The 19,430-nt window shown below is 40.7% G+C and overlaps 2 protein-coding genes across 2 annotated transcripts in view; both read right to left on the bottom strand.

Annotated features, from left to right (window-relative positions):
• Vang (Strabismus domain-containing protein Vang) overlaps positions 1-4,986 on the bottom strand; it is a 30,673-nt gene extending 25,687 nt beyond the window's left edge. The window contains exons 1-3 of the mRNA XM_076195148.1: positions 4,503-4,986; positions 1,415-1,571; positions 1,098-1,204 (exon numbers count right to left, since the gene is read on the bottom strand). Coding sequence (XP_076051263.1) covers positions 1,098-1,204; positions 1,415-1,571; positions 4,503-4,762 — 524 coding nt within the window. The 5' untranslated portion in view covers positions 4,763-4,986. The remainder of the gene's footprint in view (positions 1-1,097; positions 1,205-1,414; positions 1,572-4,502) is intronic.
• LOC143031392 (uncharacterized) overlaps positions 1-19,187 on the bottom strand; it is an 83,237-nt gene extending 64,050 nt beyond the window's left edge. The window contains exon 1 of the mRNA XM_076195145.1: positions 18,942-19,187. Coding sequence (XP_076051260.1) covers positions 18,942-19,002 — 61 coding nt within the window. The 5' untranslated portion in view covers positions 19,003-19,187. The remainder of the gene's footprint in view (positions 1-18,941) is intronic.
• Between the last annotated feature and the right edge of the window lie 243 nt (positions 19,188-19,430).

Here is a 19,430-nt window from a genome sequence, read left to right as displayed (position 1 = left end):
GTCAGAGTCAGAGGTTTTGTGTTCCGACTCCACAGTCCTGTTTATTTGTACATTTCACCTATTAGAGCTTTTTCTTCCTTCCCCTCCCCCTACTTCTTTCTTTCCCCATTCCCTCCATTCCTCTTATTTAACCCCTTCACTTCGGGCCAAAATCTCGCGGACAGCATTAGCTGCCAGACGTGCGATGTTGTGTCATAATACTCGCATTATAAAAAATAAAGTTACTGCTGTATTGCTTGTTCTCTTTCACCCGTGAATTTTGATAACCATAGAAAATATGATGAAGCCAGTTTACAGAGTATGGGGGGTCACGCAGGTACAACTACAATATATATAATCAAGACGCCAACATCGGCATCCTCGCGTACCCACTTGCTCCTCATGAAGCCTACATAGGCATCATCGTATTGAAGGGGTTAATGTCAAGCAAGTGTATCACAACTATGTTCTTGAAAAAAAGCTGTAATAAGCGAAACGTCATACAAATATGGGCTCTGTCCTCACATGGTGTTTATACTTATCATTATTATTTTTATCTATTCATCCTTATTATAAAAAAAATTTCATCCGACATGGTTATGGACCAAAGGGTCTCCTGTCGCCACGCTCCTCCTTTGTAATCCTTTGTGAGGCAGCTCTTTCGGAGTATGCCATAACGTAAATGTCGTGACCTGTTTTTTGTAATTGTATTCTTCCACTAACTCACCTGTTTGTTTGTTATTGTCTGTTTATTTATTATTTGCTTGATTTCCATTTATTATAATTGATTTGCCAGTTTATTAGCATTTACTATTTACCTGTTTGCTTATCATTTAACTATACCTATGTATTATCTATTTTCCTTATTATTATTTACATTATTATAATTTTTTATTTTATCTACTTTCTTTATCATTTCTACATATATTTTTTTCACATCCGACCTAGTTATGGACCAAAAGGTCCTCTGTCAGCAGGCTCCCCCTTTGTAAAGCCGTAACCGTAACCCCTTTTTTGGTTGGTGATTGTTGTAGGTTACAAAAGGTGGACTTAATGTGGGCGAGATAAACTCCAAAACTCGCAACCCTTCTTGTAATTAAATTCTTCCGCTAACTCACCTGAGGAAAGCCGCAAGGGCCACCAGGGCACAGAGGACGGACCCTGCGTAGCGCTGGCAGAGGAAGGTGACCCCAGCCTCTTGATCACGCCCTACCACGGCTACATCCTGGAAGAGCGAAAGGTAGATATTAAAAAAAATTTCACGAAGATAAATTCTTCATCGTATTTCATGCTGCCCACTTTGCTTTTAAAGTCATCCCACAAGCATGTACAGTGCGACAGGCTGCAATTATGCGACTATAAAAAAAAAAAATCTAGAGTAATTCTCGCAGGGCCTATGTCGTAATCACTTCAAATTTTTAAGAAATAAACTTACCTGAAAGGACTCCGATCGAACGGATGTGTTGCCCGTGATTGCCGTTGTGTTGTCCCCCCAGTTGTCGTCTTGCGGCAAGATCTGTACCTCAATGACATCGCCTCCCATGACGGCTCCGTCGCCCCCGGCCCCTGCCGTCATCTCTCCCACTTGACGTCTGTAGGAGCAACAGCATGTGAGGTCCTCGAAAAATAAGAAAAGAATTGGAAAAAGAGGACTACACAGTAGGAACGGAAAGTGCAATCGCCACTTTATGCACCGAGAGGCTCTTTCTATGCTGGCTGGCCAATACTCGGCCATTCTCTTTGACCCCAAATCGCCCCTCCATGGATTACGACCTTCCGTACCAAGGGGAAATATTTCATAGCTTTTTTGTCTCGGCTGACAATGGGCTACTTTAATTGTATCTACGACACCATTTCCAAAGCAAAAAGGGGTCTTATCTTGATCCGTTCCTGCTGTACACAGCAATTCTTACTCTCTAGTTGTCATCAAGCCATCTCGTTCACCTCCACAATGGCAGCACCTTTCAAAAGTTGTCTTCTGGCTCATATTAAATGATCTTATTCAGCTGTAGAGACAAAAAAAAAATCAACTACATAACACCACCAAATTATTTCACCTAGTTGCAAATAACTTGTGTGTGTGTGTGTGTGTGTGTGTATGTGTATTTACCTAGTTGTGTGTGTGTGTGTGTGTATGTGTATTTACCTAGTTGTTGTGTGTGTGTGTGTGTGTATTTACCTAGTTGTATCATACGGGAAGGGGAGCTATGATCGTGGTGGCCCGCCTTTGTACCTCGCAGTGTCTAGTTTGCTCTCAGATTCATGAATGGTTTTTGCACACACTGTTTTTTGTTTTTTTCGTCCAGTTTGTTCCAAGTGTCCACCACTCTATATGGAAAACTGTTCTTCTTCAGATCTCTTCTGCAGCTTTGTTTTTTTATTTTCTTTCCATGTCCTCTAGTGTTTCTTTTGTCCCAGTTTAACAAGTCCACTCTATTGAGTATTTATGTGCCCTTCATAATTCTATAGACGGTCAGTGGGTCCCCTCTCTCTCTTTCGGTAACTCCAGTTTAGCCAGTCTCCCCTTATATGGTAGGTTTACAAGTGCAGGGGCCATTTTTGTGGCTGCTCTCTGGATTCTGTGTGTGTATTCACTTGGTCTTTTGGATCACGTGTTGGACTCGTGATCGACAGCTATTTTCCCTCCTGGAAGAGAGCTCAGAGCTCGTAGGTCCGATCTATGGGTAATGCTATGACCTTGCACACACACACACCCCCAACTCCCCGCCCACGAGAGTCAGAGTAACGACCCGAAGCGCAGCTGTACCGAAATAATTTCGGCCCTGGGCAGGATTCGAACCAAGCACTACGGGCACCACCATGCTAATAGTTCATCACTCTACCAACCACGCCACCGAGTCGTGTGTGTGCGCGCGTGTGTGTGTGTGTGTGTGTGTGTGTGTGTGTGTGTGTGTGTGTGCGCGTGTGTGTGTGTGTGCGTGTGTGTGTGTGTGCATGTGTGTGTGTGTTTACCTAATTGTAGTATACAGGAAAGGAGCAATGCTCATTGGTTCCCATCTCCTATTCTCTAATTTTCTAACATATCTAGACTAATATTCATGTACAGTTCCGACTTAATCTATATCTTTGATTTCCAGTCATCATAGATTTGAACTCACCTATTCTTTGAGCTCGGGCTATATCTCCTAAATCAGTGGTTCCCAACCTCTTCTGGCTTGTGGCTTGAGGCACCATTTCCAAGCCTTTCAGAAGTCCCCGGCACCCTTACATTAGAAAATCTAAATTTTAGTTTGTCAGTATTTGTTGATTCAACATCAGTGGAACAACATTTTGTCCCTGGATAATATGGAAAATACTCATCTTTACACTGATACTGCTTTAATGAACAAAAATGGATGACAAAGAGAGTAGGTAATACGAAAATTATCTTTGCTCTGAATTTTGGCTTCACCCTCAGTTGATCTTACGGCACCCTTTGGTGCCGCGTGTGGCACACCGGTTGGGAACCACTGTTCTAAGCTATTCCACATATTCATATATGTATATGGAAAACTATTTCTTCACAGTCTTTTAACATGTGATCTGCGTGCGTGCGTGCGTGTGTATGTATTTTACCTAGTTGTATTTTACGGGACAGGAGCTATGCTCATTGTGACCCGTTTTCGTATCTCTCCACATCCAATTTATTTTTTATTTCGTGTATAGTTCTGGCATTCACTGTTTCACTGTTCAGTTTGTTCCAGACATTGATCACTCTGTGCGGGAAACTGTTCTTTTTCAGGTCTCTTCTGTAACTGTCTTCTTTAGCTTTTCATTGTGTCCTCTAGCTTCTCTCTTGTCCCATTTCAATACGTCATCTCTATCGAGAACTTCCATCCCTTGTGTGTGTGTGTGTGTGTGTGTGTGTGTGTGTGTGTGTGTGTGTGTGTGTGTGTGTGTGTGTGCGTGTGTGCGTGTGTGTGTGTGTGTGTGTGTGTGTGCGTGCGTGTGTGTGTGTGCATTTACCTAGTTGTATCTCGCTCGTGGTGCCCCGTCTCTGTATGTCTAAATTGCTCTTAAATTCGGGTATGGTTTTTGCACACACTATCATTTTGTCTAATTTGTTCCATACATCCAACACTCTGTGGGGAAAGCTGTTCTTATCTCAATTTAGTAAGTCTTCTCTATCAAGGACTTCCATACCTCTCATGATTCTGTAGATGGTCAACAGGTCCCCTCTTTCTCTTTTTTGTTCCAGAATCAACAGCTCCATTTTTCTTCATATGACAGTTTTGATAGTGTTGGGGCCATCTTCGTAGTAGTTGCTCTCTAGACTCTCAAATTTCCTTACATTCTTTACAGTACTCTCTCTCTCTCTCTCTCTGTGTGTGTGTGTGTGTGTGTGTGTGTGTGTGTGTGTGTGTGTGTGTGTGTGTGTGTGTGTGTGTGTGTGTGTGTGTGTGTGTGTGTGTGTGTGTGTGTGTGTGTGTGTGTGTGTGTGTGTGTGTGTGTGTGTGTGTGTGTGTGTTATCATCGGACGCTTGGCTCGAAACCTTTCCCAAGACCCAACAATCGTCACTCACCTGTTCCTAGGAGGGAGAGGTCGACCATTGACGCTCCGCAGGGCGACGATGGAGCCTCGGGGGCGTTGCAGGCTGGCGCTCCGGCAGGCGGTCGACGGGGGGCGTGAGGACGGCCTCTGTAAGGAAGCGTAGAGACTCGTGTCAGTAAAACCCGAGACGATGGAGTCCTGGTCTGGGGTCCAGGCACCCAGAGTGTGTGCGGTCGCATACGGAGAGGGGGACGCGGGGGACTGCCCACCCAGGCTTGCGGGGAACGACATGGGCGGCCGAGGAAGGGCAGCGGCCACACCGCTAAGGCCGCACCTGGCGCGCGGTGGCCGGCCCACGGCCGCAGCTCCTTCCGCCCTCTTGCTGCTGCTGTCGCTGTCACTGCTGGAGCTGCCGTCGCTGTTGTTGTCGATGCTGTTGTCGCTGTTGTTGTTGGGGTCCCGCTGCGGCGCCCACTTGCGTCCCGAGAGCTGGATCGCCTCTGCACGGGCCAGCTTGGTGCTCTTGGCTTCCGCCGTACGGCCGACACTTCAACAGGAAGCTCTTCGGTGGCTGCTGTCGCTGATTCCCTTCTTGCGGTGACCCAGCCCAACTCGGAGGTTGTCCCGTCCTCGGCTCTGGAGTAACCGCTCACGGCACTTGCCGCCAGCGCCAAGCGCGACGACTTCCGAACACTCGCCAAGAATACCACGTCCAATGGGGTCCCAAGGACGGAAGACCATTCCTCTGGTTCGCAGACGCTTCAGAACGGGTCTTCACCGACCAAAGACGACGACGCTCTCAAACGCTTGCAAGATGCGTCAAAGCACCAGTCCACAGGAGCCGTAGTTACCACTCTCCTCGACTCGAAGTCGTACCTTTCCGATTCCGCCTCCTCCACCCGTTCTCGGCATGCATGACCCTCCGGGTCTGACTGCCCGGTCTCCTCTTAGTCCGTTGTCGTCACTATAACTACTACTACTACCGGTAGCAGAGCATGTTCGTCGTTCGGTCCTCGTTTTTTTTCTACACACGTTTCACTCGCTGACATTGTTGTAGTTATCTGGTTTCCTAAGGGGAAAAACGAAACAAAGGGTTACGGATAAGGCCGCGCCTGTGCCGAATAATGTTCTCTCCCATTGGAACACGTTTGTCATTTTTTTCACGTGTATATGCTGTACCAAGAGGCTTCTTCCCCCACCCCTTGACGATATCTTTGTAACCATCCAATTTCCTACAAAAACAAAATGACGGATTGCACAGCCAAGAATGCTCGTACCATTTTTTTTCTCTCTCAGCCAAATTCAAAGTTGCAACGTGCATCAGACACAAGAAGGCGTGCCAACTAAAACAGAGATGAGACTTTATTTGGAATCTAAACTTTGGAAATCTTCGCCATTTCCAACAAAATCGCCCTCAAATTTATTTGGGAAATTATTGGAATTCTACTTCGGAAATCGTCCCCATTTCCAACAAAATCACCTTCAATTTTATTTGGGAAATTATTGGAATTCTACTTCGGAAATCGTCCCCATTTCCAACAAAATCACCTTGATTTTTTTGGGGGGGAAATTACTAGACTTCTACTTCGGAAATCTTCATCATTTCCAACATCACCTCCGAATCAATTTTTCGAAAATTACTGGAAGTCTCCTGGATCCTCCAATTTTCGTTAGACAGATTTCCGAATACGACAGAAAGCAAAGTAGGTATTTATCTATTTACGGGTCTAGTTCTGAGTTTACTCCTGACCGGTTTCGCTTGTAGCTTCTTCAGAGGAAACCGGTCAGGAATAATCTCGGAACGAAACCCATGAGACTCTTTTTTCCACCTTTTTCAACTTTTGTCTCAACATCTATCTACTCGTTCATTTATCATTAGCATTATTATTTATTTTTCATTTTATCTACTTTTTTATTTTATGTATTTTATTATTATTATTGTTATCATTATTATAATTATTATTTATTTATTTATTTATTTTCTATTATTATTATTATTATTATTTTTTTTTTTTGTAAAACACAATCTTGTCAAACGGAGCGGCACACCCGTAATAAAAACCTTCGGCTCCAAAGTCACGTTCTTCGGTAGGTTCACCGAGCTATTCGAAAATATTACGCTCCTTTCATAACACCAACACTTCTATCCTTCCGAGGGGAACGTCGCACCCACAAAGCGGAGTCACGGAATCGTACAGTAAAATTCCTTTTATCCGACCTTGGTGGGACCTACCCTAGATCGGATGTTTGGAAAAGTCGGATATTTGGACGTACACTAAAAAAAAAAAAAAAAAAAAAATCGTTGGTTTGAGACATTTTCACTTATTTACGGTACAATAAAGCGTAATAAACACAGCAGAGTTGAGGAGAAATAACCACCAAAGGCCAAACATAAGGAAACGCTGAAATGCCCGCGAAAATAGCAGCGTACCTGAGCGCCACAAGTCGGTAGCGGCGAGAGCAACAACTAAAGATCCACTCGACGGTCGGATGTTTGGACAAATTCAATTTATATCAGACTTGGGCCCTTGAAGAAAAAAAGTCGGAGGTTTGGACTAGTCGGATGATCGAAGGTCGAATAAAAGGAATTTTACGGTACTAAAAATGGTTAACAAAAACAGGGGACAGAAGAGGTCCAAAATGGTGATAATTTTATCTATTTATCACCATTTCTTTGTGTTACTGGTGTACGGGTAATAACTGGGACTGGGAATCCGAAACACGACAGAGGCTGGCTGGCTGGGAACAGCCCCTGGGCCAGTGGTTCTCAAACTATGGGTCCCAAGATCAATTCTGATGGGTCGCGGGGACAAAGGAAAATTCTCACATTTTCAGAGTATTTCAAGTACTTGACTAATTACATTTCGTTTTCTGAAGGAAATGCAGTGCCGTGGATTCTGTTAATTTAGTTTTGTTAAAGAAAAGCTGTACACATTTTTTTTTCTCCAATGTAAAGGGTATATATCACTGTCCATTATGTTTCCGTTTATTCTGGGTCGAAAAAGTTTGAGAATCACTGCCCTAGGCTCTCCCATAGATCGAAGAGGAAACACTAGACTCCCGTCTGTGCTGTATTTGTGTGTTTCTACGTCACCGCCTTACGGTTGGAGGAGCTAAAGAGCCGTTGCTCATCGTCAGCTCTCGTATGACAAGGCCGAGGAAATACGGTCAAAGTTAACAAAGATCTTGGACCTGGTCCTGATCTGACGGAGTGCCAGCCCCTCAGGGCTGCACCTCCAAATTAAGATGTTGACGAGTTCTAAGGACAAGTGGCAGGGAGATCTTGGTCTCTGGTCTTTTGGATCACGTGCTGGACTCGTGATCGACAGCTATTTCCCTCCCGGAAGAGAGCTCACAGCTCGTATGACCGATCTATGGGTGTGACCTTACACGCATACACCCCCCCCAACGAGAGTTGGAGTAACGACTCGAAGCGCAGCGATACTGAAATTATTTCAGCCCTGGGCAGGATTCGAACCCGGACTGCCGTAGTGACAGTCGGGGACTCAACCAACTGTGCTACTGAGTCGTACATGCCGAGCTGGGCGCGTTACAGCAGGACAAATTGCCCTTGTAACGCAGTAACGCAAGTGCCCAGCTCAGGTTATTTTGTTTTATATTGGCGAATATCAACGTTACCGTTTATGTATTATTTCATTGAGACTATTGGTAAGAAGTAAATATTTCTCCACTTATTTATTTATTATTACTATTTTTTTTTCATTAAAATCAATCTGTAGGAAATTAAAATTGCATTGACAGTAATGCACCCCAGATTTTTCGGTAACGCACTGACGGTAATGCACTGCCTGTCTGGCGGTAACACGCCCAGGTCTGGGGAGACGATTCTCTCTGACATCCATCTTGCGTCTCTCACTGGTCCCAGATGGTTCGTGATCTGGTATATATCAACGTTATTCTTATATTCTGTAGTTGCCGTAACTCTCCTATGAGTGTCGTAAGCAACTTGTCGATTACCATACTGACATCACGATTCATGCTGCTTCTTCATGGTTAACATCAACTGTAATGTGGCTCGCTTGAACCGATTTTATGTTGTGCTGATCCTTTCTTTCGGTTGCCAAGACACTGTGTTTGTGACTTTTCTTATACCGTTAAATTTTCTTTTCCTACGATGTGGTGAGGATCATAAACACGTCAAAATGTGAGATATACAATATGGAGTACACATGGATACACTTTATGGTCATGTAAGAAAAAAGATATTTGGATAAAAGATAAAAACAAAATAACAATCATGACACGAAATAGAAGAGCAAAATCAAATTTGAAATCTTTTATGCAACGTCCATTAAGCCTGCACATCAAGGCCGAGATTGCAAGATCCGTCAAGCTTGATAAGCAATTTCAATGCAAACATCATCATTCACAGTCATGGCGTCTACAATATAGAAATACGGAATTCTATGACACGACCTTTAACACTATCACTTTATGGCTTCTCATCAATTCTACATGAATAAAACTATCTTTTTTAAGCTCAAAAACACAGACAGATGTTTCCATACGAGACATGGGAACTTTATTGTACACACATCCAATGCTATCACAGCCCATCTAATAATTTCTTAATGATTCTAAAGTCTTACAAATAATGTTACGCAAAAGTAACATTACATTATGACACATTACAAGGTTTCGTATTTCACAATTTCATAATTTTGTAGAGACCATGTTATTTCGATCAGACAAGCTTCCAGCAGACGTTACGAGTGGGCTTCCACTACGAGTCACTTCTTGGGCCAAATTAATCAAATTCCCCCATAACGCACAACTATGAAGAAAGACAATCACGTAAGGTAGAATGTCCGTGACAGTCACTGGCAATCATAACGTAAGTCCACAGCTTTGGTTATTTACGTTTTAGAATACGGAATATTAATGTTTGTTTATTATCTAACTTTACCAATCTTGACTTATTTCATTTATTATTTATATTATTATGATTTTTTATTTATTTGTTTATCATTATATTTATATCTTTTACATCCGACCTAGTTATGGACCAAAAGGTCTCCTGTAGGCATGCTCCGCCTTCGTAATTTTTTATGTTGTCATTTAAGTATCATTTTATTGTGAACATTCATAAGTAGATACTTCTCCTTTTAATTTTTCCCACATCAAAATAATTCTAAAAGAAATTAAAATTGGTAACGCAGTGACAGTAATGCACTACCTGAATGTCGGCAATGCACCAGCTGTGCCAGCCACCCCTTTGCAAATCTGCATCTCCCAACCACATGGACATTCCACCAGTGCAGCATAATCATGCATAAGCTCTGCCCCACCGCACTTTATAATTTTCCAAGTCACAAGTTCCAATGGAAAAACATTAAACTAACAAAACTGAAAGAGAGGGGATATTTGACCACCCTGTATATGATTTATGCTTAGCAATCGTTTCCTCTCATAGCGAAGGATTATTCCTCCCCCGTTACGCCACCTCGAGCACTCCCTTAGCATTGCCCCAAAGGATAAACACACTGGTCAACGGCATACAAAAGAGAATAGCAAAATGCTATAATGACTATCATTTATTTTATATTATTTATTTGTTTTGTTATCATTTGTCTGCTTGTTTATTATTTGCTTGATTCTCATTTATTATTAGTTATATTTCTCAATTTATTATTATTTACTATTTACCTGCTTATTTGTTTTCTTATCATTGTTTATTATTTGCTTCATTTTCATTTATTATTAGTTATGTCAATTTAATATTTACTATTTACCTGTTTGTTTTTTTGTTTGCCTATGCATTTATGTATTTTATTTATTATTTTAGTTTTTAATTATTCATTTATTTATTTATCATTATGATTTTTTCGCATCCGACCTAGATATGGACTAAAAGGTCTCCTGTCGGCATGTTCCGCCTTTGTAATCTTTGACTAACTCCCTTCTTTCCAGGCGCCATTTTTCTATTTTGTTTCCACTACCAATCAACTATCTTACTCATCTTCGCAACAACGACAGCAATGGGATTCTCGCTCTTTTCTCCCCTCTGCAGCAGTGGCACATTTCCTTCTGTCCTGGCTGTCACCCAGTTCTTTCGTTCATTTCAGTGGCAGCACCATTAATACCGAAGTGGTTAAAGCAGTGATTCTTAACCTGGGAGGTGCGTCCCTCTAGGGAGGCGTCATTTTTTTTTTTTTTTTTTTGGGGGGGGAGGTTTTGGAGGTCCACAAGCCTATGAGAAAGGTAGAATTTTTACCAGTTACGTGTTATTTTCTTGACAAGAAAGAGTCAGTAATGTAAAGTTATGTTTATGAGATAATGCAGAAGTATTGTCGTTACTGACTTTATTTTCAAGTCTCCCGGGCATATCAGTTTTCCTACGAATTGGCTCCCCCTCCCTGCAAGGGGGGGGGGGCTATAGATGCAAGGGGACGTGGAGGAAAAGAACCGTTCCTAGAGGGGGCATGGTAGTAAAAAGGTCAAGAACCACCAAGTTAAAACCTATCTTGATTTTTTTTATATTACATTCATTTGATATCGAAGTGGTCATAGTCTATCAAAATTACTATATCATTATTTCGTTTTAAATTGTGAGATGGCAAGAATATAGTGAGTGATGATGCTCTTTGCTCTTTGTCTTGCAAACTGCAAACAAATGCCGAGCACTGATCCGTCCCAAGTCTTTAATACTCTGCCGTAGTAACCGAATTGGAACTTATCATAGTAACAAAAATTCACAAGAAAATAAAATTTGTTCACTATAAACCCACTATCGGAGATATAATATCGGAAGTACAGGAAAACTGTATATTTCAACTACTATCTGTAGTCCTCTTCAGCAGAATAGTTACAAGAATTTAGAGTACAAGTATATATGAGGTAGTGAGGGGCACAGAAAAGGGGATGGGGAAAGTGGGGGGACTCAGGTTACATGCCCTTGATATGGTTGGGTCAAGGAAGGACAATTAGTGGTATTTTGTACGACCACTCTTGACATTAATTTGTTGACTGCTAACCTCGTAATACAATCTGGGGGCCACTGACCTTTTGAGGTATTAAAGTTAGGATAATGTTTTATTAAAGAAGATTCTACAATTTTCCTATGAAAGCTACAATGTGATTTATAAATAATTGATGCATTATCCCAATCTAATCTGTGGTCTTTTTGGCTGGCATGAAGGAACACAGCGGAGTTAACTTGTCCATATCTTACGGAGTTTTTGTGTTCCTTTAATCTTGCGGACATATCCCTGCCAGTCTGGCCCCAACAGACATCATCACAGTCTTTACAAGGCAATTTATATACCCCGGAGTTTTGGTCCACATCATTCCTCCGGTGTACATTTACTACCTTTCTAAAAATACTGTTTGGATAATTGTAGATAAATCTAATTTGGTTGTTAGGTGGTAGTTTGGAGGCCGAGTTGAATCTATCAACTCGGCCTCCAAACTACTACCTAACAACCAATGTTGTCTATTGGGGCCAAACTGGCAGGGATTTGTCCACAAGATTAAAGGAACACAAAAACTCCATAAAATATGGACAAGTTAACTCCACTGTGTTCCTTCATGCCAGCCAAAAAGACCACAAAATGGATTGGGATAATGCATCAATTATTTTTAAATCACATTGTAGCTTTCGTAGGAAAATTGTAGAATCTTCTTTAATAAAACATTATCCTAACTTTAATACCTCAAAAGGTCAGTGGACCCCAGATTTTATGAGGTTAGCAGTAACGAATTAATGTCAAGAGCAGTCGGACAAAATACCACCAACTGTCTTTCCTTGACCCAACCATATCAAGGGTATGTAACTTGAGTCCCCCCACTTTCCCCATCCCCTTTTCTGTACCCCTCACTACCTCATATATACTTGTACTCTAAATTCTTGTAACTATTCTCCTGAAGAGGACTACATATAGTAGTCAAAATATACAGTTTTCCTGTACTTCTGATATTATATCTCCGATAGTGAGTTTATAGTGAACATTTACAAATGTGTTATAACATACCAGTTTCCAAAATAAAATTTGTCTAAAAAAAACTAAACAATGCATTATCAAATGTAAAGTGAAAAACCAAACACCGAAATATAGGTTTTATATATAAAAAAAAGGTCATCCTCAAATCCATGTTCTCTGAGACAAAAATAATAACAAATAATACAAAATGTTTCCTGAAAAATAAGAACAAGACATAATGGTAGTAATAATAATAATAACTATTACAGCAACCTTAGCCATATACTGTCTTTGGGTGAAAGAAAGAATAAAAGAAAGAACAAAATGTTACATAAAAGTTCATGAACACAAAGCCTATCAAAATTATTGTGTGAAATAACTAATCTGCATCAATGTTAGTGAGAAACTAATAAGTGATATATAAATGTATATAGTGTACACAAAAGGCTATAAATGTTATCACACATAGTATCATGATTAAGTACAGTGGTTGGTTACAAAACTAGTGCACTATATTCTCGACGTGATTCACTCTTTCACTCGTGTTCCTTGCATAACAGTGCATCTCAATTACCCCATCAACTCTTCATGCGGACTTTACCAATCTACTGAAAACCCCAACTATGTCACAGTGAGTCTAATTGAATTGCACACTACACACTTCAGTGACTGCCTAGATCAACTCTATCTACTGTGCGCCAAATTCGGGTTCTAAGCGTTTATATACAGTACTTGCTTTGTAAAATACTACATAAGTTAGTAAACAGTGTAGAATTGTTAGTACTTCTATGAAATGATTAGAGTATATGCATCTTTGAAATGTCCACATCTAAAATATCTTTTTGTGTGATCCTCGTCATTATTGCCGACTGTCTGATTTTGTGTACAAGGAAGACCAAATCTTCAGGTGACTGGTTAAGTCCACTGATTTTCTTCAAGATCTCTCAATGTAGGTTTTCCGTGCATGAGCAGTTTCACTGTCTACCTCCACACCAACCCAACAAAAACATACATACATATACCAAAGGCTTTTTCCCCCTACATGGGGGGTAGCCACAAAGAAAAAGGCATAGAAACCACTCCCACCCATTCCATTTCCTATATATTCCACTCCCCTCCCCCCTCCTCCCCCCCTCTTATCTTGGCACCTCCACAATAAAACCAAACCAATCAATCGTCTGTTGCCCCTGATCCCTCTTTCACGAGCCCACAACTCCCAACTAACCAGCAGCAGCCCTTAGGGTCATACTATCTCTCCACCAGGCTTGGCAAACTCTTTCTACATACATATACCATAGGCTTTTTCCCCCTTACACAGGGGGTAGCCAAAGAGAAAAATGCATAGAAACCACTCCCACCCATTCCATTTCCTATATATTCCACTCTTTCTACCGATATAAAATCTAATATTATTAACTCATTGGTTATACATATGACAATCAACTGGTAGACCTCACAAATAAGTCAATAAAACCTGAAAATCTGTAATAAATTCAGCTAAGATTCTGCTTTCTGTTGTTTGAGAACATCTGCCAAGACTGGCAAAAGATTTAAAAGCACGACCCTTAGACTCGCTTAGAAGTCAATCATGGAAAGAATATTGTATTGTTGTCTGGGTAAGGCTAGAGTAGGGCAGCGCTGTGAAATGAAGTGTTCAGTGTTTTCTGTGTGAATTCCATCTGGAGTCATGGTTAAAACTATTCCGTATTGGTCCATCAATCTGTCACCCCATGTCTCTCTCGCAGGAGACTTAAGGCTCCCAGATAACCAGTTACAAGCAACGTTTCCCTCTAAGCTGTGTACATGAGTGCGTACACATACGTTTTACAACTAGCACACCCAAAGAAAAAATGTATGCACACAAAGTTTTTCAAATGATATTAAAATCCATTCAATAAAGACGTTCCACCCAAACATCAACTTATAAAATTCTCTAAAAATATGGTAACTTGCCAACTGTCAAACCAGTAATTGGAGGTAATAGGTAATACAAATTGTGCATATTTGCTTAAATGATCAGATGATGACTGCATGGGTGTGCAAATACTTTTCAGAGAAGGCAATGTTTGCACACATGCAAATTTCTGCACACACAGGAAAAATTTGAGGGAACAATGTCCATAAGATGCCTGGGAAAGAAATACTATGTTGTTGTTTAGGTATTGTTAGTGTTGGGGATTGTATGATGTGATGTTTGGTGTCTTCCATGTCGTGGCTGTATCTAGGGCAGTTTTGTTCTGCTGCCAGGCTTATTCTGTCTCAATACTGTTTTGATGTTAGACAATGTCCTAAATTCAAGTATGCCTGTATGGTTTATACTTTCCTTTCGGGGAATTTTTCTTTGGGGTAAATGTTTGGGGAGGTTGTTGGTGGGGTATCGAGTTTGGCAGTATATCCTGAAGAGCTCACAAGAACATAAGAATGAAGGAGACTATGAGAGACCATAAGGCCTACACAAGGCAGCTCCATATCCATCACCACCTGTCATCCCCAGCCATAAAGTTGTCTAACAGTTTCTTAAAACGACCGATAGTTACAGCACTCACTAGTACATGGTTACCAAGTCTATTCCATTTATTGACCACCCAATTAGTAAACCAATTCTTGCCTTATTTCCTTCTTAAATCAAACTTTGTCAAGTTTAAATCCATTACTGCGAGTCCTGCCCTTGTTTTAATATGATGACCTTGCTTGTATCACCCTTGTTAAAGCCTTTGATCCATTTAAACACCTCTATTAGATCACCCCACATTCTGTGTGTGTAAGTTAAGGTGCCTAAGCTTCTTTAGTAATCTGGTTGTGAATGTGTATTTCTGTGAATGTACTGTGTGGTATTGTTAGTTGGTCATTATATATTTGTGTGGAAAGCTACTGGGGTGGTTTTATTTTTACATTCATGTGATATAATCAGATGGATGAGTGGTGTTAAGGGGTCTAACATTCTACTGTGTATCTATCATTTTCATGTGATATTCTATGAGGAGGATTTTAGTTTCTGTGCGCATGTGTCCACGTGTATATGTTGGTATTCAGAGCAGACCCAAAGGCAGAGCTGGGCAAGGTACCACCAGATAGGTAGTGTGCTACCGAAGAATCTGGGGTGCATTTTCGTCCGTATGCTACCAATTTAAATTTCCTTAGAGCAGTCTGTGTTACTGCATATGTGTATACAGACGCTCCTCTACTTACGTTCATTCGTTTTACGTTTTTTCGATTTTACGTTTGAACTGACTGTAAAAAAAAATTGTAAAAAAAAAATTTTTTCAGTGAATTTTTTAGTTTAGCGCACTCTCCGTAGTTCAAACGACACTTGTGCATGACGCTGCATCCATTATTTACATTGCACAAATGACAAACTGAACATGCCTTGCCTCATCATCATCCTCCTCCTCCTCCACCATCTCAATTTATGTTGCTTGAATTTAATTTATTTGAAATTAATGTTATTATTTTACAATGTTATGTGTATAATTAATGATTTAGGGGTGCTTTATAAGATACGGTAATAGAATTTACGGATGTATAGTACAGTAACAACTTAATGATTTAGGGGTGCTTTATAAGATACGGTAATAGAATTTACGGATGTATAGTACAGTAACAACTTACGTTCGGCCGTTCGGAACGTAACTAAAACGTAAGTTGAGGAGCGTCTGTATACACATACACAGTATGTATACGCAGTAATACACTATCTGTCCGTCAGTACCATGCCCAACTCTGCCCAAAGGTTATATCTTGTCTCAAAAACGAGTTTGGACGCAGTATAATATACTAAGTGTTGTTACTGTTGCACTGATCAATTTTATTAGAGTAACTCTGCCTAGCTAAATATTTCCCAGTACTTTTTTTTTAAGTGCACACCTATACAATACAACACGAGAAAACTATTTATGTAAATTATGATACATAAACATAATATATGCTTTTCTTGGCAGAAGTCAATAACAGAAAACGTTGCTAAAAGCTACACATAAACGAACGAAGTTGCATCAACTCCTTTAGATGCCGTCTTTGTTTTGATCAATCTGGAGGTCGAAGGTGATGACGACAATCCCGATGACCTCCAGAATCACAGGTGCCACATTACTAAATGCAGGTTAGGTTAGGTAGGTAGGATAGGTTAGAATAGATGAATTTATCATACTTTAATTTCTTCAACCTCCACATCTACCAAAACAAAGATGGCATCTCGAGCCGTCAAAGCAGGTCCATTGGTTTATGTGTCGCTTTCTATTAAGAAACATGTATATTATGTTGATGTATTATAATTTACAAAATTAATATTTAGTTTTCCTACCACTATATCGTGTAGGTGTGCACTTCTAAAAATTTACTTTTTTTCCCTTCCCGTCATCACTACCTCATTTAGTCGTTCACCGCCACTCACATATGGACGCTCACCTATGAACAAGTGGTGGGGAAATAAGAAGAAACTTCTTTTATTGATCCTCAACTCTAAAGACTTGTCGGCCAGTACATTAACCCATTCAACTCCGATGACAAGATGTCTTGTCATTTTGTCAAATAAAACAAAAAATCATAAAACACCAAAATGTTTGATCAAACACCAGAAAAATATGACGTCAGTCCTCGCTTCGCTCGCAGCGAAGCGAGGACTGACGTCATATTTTTCTGGTGTTTGATCAAACATTTTGGTGTTTTATGATTTTTTGTTTTATTTGACCAAATGACAAGACATCTTGTCATCGGAGTTGAATGGGTTAAGGTCTTAAAATATTGGCATGTCTATCCTAACGGTCCTTGAATGTGGCAATCGTTGGCTCCCTCATCAAGACAAAAGTATCGCCAATACAACATAAACAATACACTATATTTGGTCTTTATGGCAGTTTCTTTCGTAATTCCATCATAACCTTATGCTATATTCCCCATTGCGTTTCAGTGTTCCTTATTACCTCGCTCTTGAGCTGTGATCCCCATTAACCACTGTGGTACAATGACAGCTACGTAGGCATCATGAGGTGCGTGTGGGTGTACGAGGATGCTCGACAAAAACGACAATGACTTCCGGACCCAGCGAGAGGCCACTGAAGGCCGAGGGTCTTCTGTGAGAGAGATCCGAGGCAATGGATTGATTGATCCCTGCCTGGAAATCCACCGCAGTCCAGGGGCTCTTCAGAAAATCTCTCCGAGAAAAGATAAATAAATAAATAAAAATTGGACTTAGGTCTGTGTTATATCTACAAGGCAATTTCTGGGTCGCTGGCTTATAGCACTCGGAGATGAAGCTGGGAACAATCATCCATTATCACCTCTCCTTACATGACGCAGTGGAGGAAATATGGACAAAGCTGACATAGAGTTTGGGCTCTGTCCAGCGACGGAGTGTCAGCCTCTCAGGGCTGCACTTATAGACAGAAGTTACCGTTGGGTTTTGAAGACAGACAGCAAGGATATGATTCAGACATCCAGCACGCAGGACTGATGCTAGAAGACAGCGATGCATGGTTTGACTCACAGATCTCAATTATTATTTGTCAATTTTATTATCTGTTTGTCAATTTATCATTATTTACTATTTACCTGTTTATCATTCAACTTTATCTATCTATTTATTTACTTGTTTTATTATCATTTGTATTATTTTTATTTATTTATTTATCATGATTTTTCTTTTTGCATCCGATCTAGTTATGGACCAAAAAGTCTCCTGTCGGCGTGCTCCTCCTTTGTAATCCTCTGTAACCTGGAATCTTTCCTTTACTGCCTCCGCAACTCCACCTCTTTGGCGCCATATTATCCCAAACATCAAAAGTACTAGTTTCTGATGAAAAAATACACTAATGCACCAATTAAACCTCTCAATGTTTTTCGCAACTTGTATGCTGTTCAAGCTGTCACAAGGCAATTTTATTCAGTCCACAGATGCCCACTGCCCTGCACAAGCATTAACCCTTTTGCTGCCTAATGACAACCACACTTCAATTTTATTCAGCCCAGTGAAAACCCTCATCACAGCAAACAAGCCAATTACTGTGCTGAATTTCTTGCTGTCTCATATAATAATTGGTCACTGTTACCTACATATACTCGAAAAACACACAAGCACTCTCATGTTCACGCCCTCAAATCTCAGACTTTTTGCGCATATTATTTTCTTGAAAAACAAGTGTAAATGAACATAGGTATAATGATGCACCTGAAGTTATGAACATCTAAAATCCCTCCTACCACCATGCCACCATCACCACAAAAAAAAAATTACTGCCACCACCAAATACAGGAACATTATTCCCCACTAGAGCAACTCCGAAGGCTGGGTTAAGCAACTTGATGCTGCCATGCAAAGACAATGACAACTGAAAGACTAATCACTAATATTTCAATCAGAACTGGGATGCTACGCTATGCCGAGCTTAATTATTTGCGAGCAGGCTGGGAAAACACTCATCACATTTTCTCCGCCACCACCGTTGCCCTTTGCAACTGCCGCCACCACATATCATGCCAAGCAACATCCCGAGGGCGTAGGCACTGCAGACTATAGATTCGCTCATCAACAATACCTCTGACAATTGCGGAGCTTTGCAGTGAATCAGTGACTCCGTCCTGCCGCCTCACGCACATCCCTCTGCAATTATGCCACTACCACCCTCTGAGTGTTATCACCGCTTTCGTTCCCACTTCAGTTCCACTTAGTATACACTGATCCACAAAAAGTCGAATCCACTACCACGAAAAGGTCACTATGGTCCAATTAATGCCACACCCAAACTCTTTCCGAAAGGGTATCATCTTCGCCGATGAACACCCATAATAGGTTCCAATAACGAAAATTTTTGTTGTTGTTTCGACTATACACGGAAATTGTGATAAAATTTATGAACATTTCTTCTAATTCAACACAAGAATAGATGACATATTATATGAATTTAATTTTTTAATTTTATATTTTATGATAGCGAATACCGTATTTTTTTTGGTGCAGCTGAAATAATTTTCTAAAGTTCTAAATGTACACATGCAGCGTATGATACATTCTATGCGAAAGCGAA

The sequence above is a fragment of the Oratosquilla oratoria genome, chromosome 12 (genome assembly GCF_046742065.1).
Source record: "Oratosquilla oratoria isolate Oo_2021 chromosome 12, ASM4674206v1, whole genome shotgun sequence".
Classification (NCBI taxonomy): domain Eukaryota; kingdom Metazoa; phylum Arthropoda; class Malacostraca; order Stomatopoda; family Squillidae; genus Oratosquilla; species Oratosquilla oratoria.
Note: the sequence above shows the minus strand (reverse complement) of the source record. Positions and strands in the feature narration are given on the sequence as shown.